The sequence below is a fragment of the Lepidothrix coronata genome, unplaced genomic scaffold (genome assembly GCF_001604755.1).
Source record: "Lepidothrix coronata isolate B3197 unplaced genomic scaffold, Lepidothrix_coronata-1.0 Scaffold336, whole genome shotgun sequence".
Classification (NCBI taxonomy): Eukaryota; Metazoa; Chordata; class Aves; order Passeriformes; family Pipridae; genus Lepidothrix; species Lepidothrix coronata.
This window is the reverse complement of record NW_016690516.1, coordinates 215,533-218,215: the sequence shown is the minus strand read 5'-3', so window position 1 is coordinate 218,215 and position 2,683 is coordinate 215,533. Positions and strand designations below refer to the sequence as shown.

The 2,683-nt window shown below is 58.3% G+C and overlaps 1 protein-coding gene across 1 annotated transcript in view; it reads right to left on the bottom strand.

Moving 5' to 3' along the window:
- Positions 1–1,837, bottom strand: part of LOC108509120 (nascent polypeptide-associated complex subunit alpha, muscle-specific form-like) — a 4,413-nt gene extending 2,576 nt beyond the window's left edge. The window contains exon 1 of the mRNA XM_017838383.1: positions 724–1,837. Coding sequence (XP_017693872.1) covers positions 724–1,813 — 1,090 coding nt within the window. The 5' untranslated portion in view covers positions 1,814–1,837. The remainder of the gene's footprint in view (positions 1–723) is intronic.
- Between the last annotated feature and the right edge of the window lie 846 nt (positions 1,838–2,683).

Below are 2,683 nucleotides of genomic sequence, written 5' to 3'. Positions count from 1 at the left end.
CCCCAGGACAGGGATGTCCCTCCTGGCTGCCAGGGCACTGCTGACTCAGGGACAACTGGCACCACCAGGACCCCCAGGGCCCTTTCCTGGCACTGCTTTCCAGCCTCTCATTCCCAGTCCATCCATGCAGGGTTGCCCCATCCCAGGGGCAGAATTCCTGCACTTCCCCATGTTGAACTTCCCATGGTTGGTGATTCCCAGCCCTGGGATCTGTCCAGGTCTCTCTGCAGGCCCTCCCTGCCCTCGGGGGACTCAGCAGCTCCTCCCAGTTCTGGGTCACCTGCACCCGTGCTCCGTGTCCCTTCCAGAGCTGTGTCCCAGTCGTCTATGATGCTGTCAATGTTCAGGTGTGTCCTTATGAACACCCATCAATAACTAAAAGCAGATTAATAGCAGTGGCAGTTGGTTAACACACGTGCATTAATAATTTATTAGTTATTAATATGGACTTTGGTACCCTCTGAGAGGTGGTTCAGCATTGTTTATTATGGGGTTTGTGAGGTTGAGGGGCTGAAGGGCTGCAAATCCCAGCAGAGCACTGGGGGGGAAGGTCTGCTGGAATCCTGGGGCTTCCCAGGCTGGAGCAGGTCTGGAGAGCACAAAGGCACGAATCCTGCTCGTGGTGCAGGTGGTCCTGCCATTTCCAGAGGTTTGCCCCCTGATTTTGTCTTTTCTTATTGAAGCCCATGAGGGAGAAAAGAGAGAAAAAACCAAATGAGCCACAAAAGTCCCTTTTTTTTAGTTTTTTTTTTTTTTGCTCACAAATACATTTCACATGCTCGTTACATATAAAACTGGGCCAGGTCTGCACTGCCCAAACCTGCCTTTGCTCCCTCTGTGAGGGTCTGTGCCCCACTCCCTCCCCACACACCCACCCCCCAGGTAAAAAATCCCATCCAGACACCAAACGGGGGGGGGGGGGTGCTGGTGGGACCCCGGTGGGACCCCAGTAGGACACGGCATGCACGGCTCGGGGAGCCGGGGGCACCGGGCATGCGGGGGCTGCCGGGGAGGGAGGGATGGATGGGGAGAGATGGGCACCATCCCCACCCTGTTGGGGCTGGATCCTGGCAGTGCCACGGAGGTGGGAGCAGCCCGGGGAGCCCCTCAGGGAGGAGGGCTGGGGGCTGCCCCCTCCCCCCTCGGGGCTGGGGGGCACCCAGGGTGTGGGGGACGTTCTGAGCAGCCACTTGTGCCCCACAAAGCAAAGCCCCTCGGGTGCTCCTGTCCCTGGTGCATCCCCCGGGGTGCCCATGAGGAGATGGGCAGGTGCCTCCTCCAGCTCCCAGCCTGACCATTCCCGGCTGGAGAAGGGACATCCAGGTGGGGGACGTGCCTGCAGGAATGGGGACAGAGGTGGGACCTGCAGCAACAAACCCCTGGGGTGCACATGGGAGGAGACAGAGGAGGAGGAGGAGACAGAGGAGGAGGAGGAGAAGGAGAAGGAGGAGGAGGAGGAGGAGAAGGAGAAAGAGGAAGAGGAGGAAGCCATGGGCTCCCTGGATCGTCCAGGCCACATCCAGGCTCTTCCCTTCCAGCTGGGCCAGCTCCACTCCTTCTCCCACCTGAAAACTTGTGCCCAGAGGCAAAGCCAGGGCAAAGCCTGGGTAGGGTGGGATGGGAAGGCAGGACCCACCCCCGGGCAGGCCCGGGGACATCGCCCTGCTGCTTCCAGCACCGGAGGGTTCAGGATCCACATGGACACGAGGGAGGTGCCAGCCAGGACGTTCTCCCTGAACTGCTTGTTCCCAGCCTTTCCCTGCTTTTCTTTCCCAGGCCGAAGGGCCTCCCTGCACAGGTCCTGCTCTCCCATGGATTTCAACTTTGCAACCCAAAGAAAACAGATCCAAAAGTGTCTTTTTGCAGGAATCTCAACCCTTTCACCCCACCACTCCTACAGTGGCTTGGGTGGATTCAAACACATCACCCTGGGGCTGCTCCTCCTGATTTTAATGATCTTGGCCTCATTTTGCCTTTTTTGTCCCTTTTTTCCTGCTGACACCTCCTGAGAGCCTGGCCCTGGGTGGGTTATTATTGCTTGTGCAGGAGCATCCCCAGACTCCTGCGTTGGCAGACGCTGCATCTTAAACCGACAGATGGGAAACTCTCAAGGCACAGCTGTGCCCGGTGGGTCTGTCCTTGCCAAGGGGCTGGAAGAGACACCCTGGCTTGGCACAACCTCCCCGGAGTCCCCAGTCCCACATCGCCCCGGAAGACTTTTCTCTTGGAAATTCATTAAAAAAAAATAAATCATTGGACCAAAAACCCCACCAACACCAAGAAAAGAACCATAAACAACCACCAGGAAAGTTTTCTGAAGAGTCTCTTAAAAAAAAAGGGAGAGGGGGAAAAAAACCAGGAAGTGTTTTTTTTTCCCAGGCCCAAACACTGCTGATCTTTTGGCTCGAGAAATGCATAGTTGGTAGCAAAAATTCCAGCTACATTGGGAGCCCCTGGAGCTGGGATGGCCCCTGAGCTGAGGGCTCACCGAGGGCCCCGCAGGGCTGGGACACGGGGGTCATCCCTCCCCGACCCTGAGGTCCACCCAATTCCGCCCCTGCTGGCCTGTGGCACCTCTGGTGTGTCTCCAGCCCCGTCCCACCGCCAGTCCCGGGATGTCAGCGGTGCTCCCACACCCCTCCCGGCCCTGTCCCGCCGCGGCCGCGCCCAGGGCCAGGCAGCA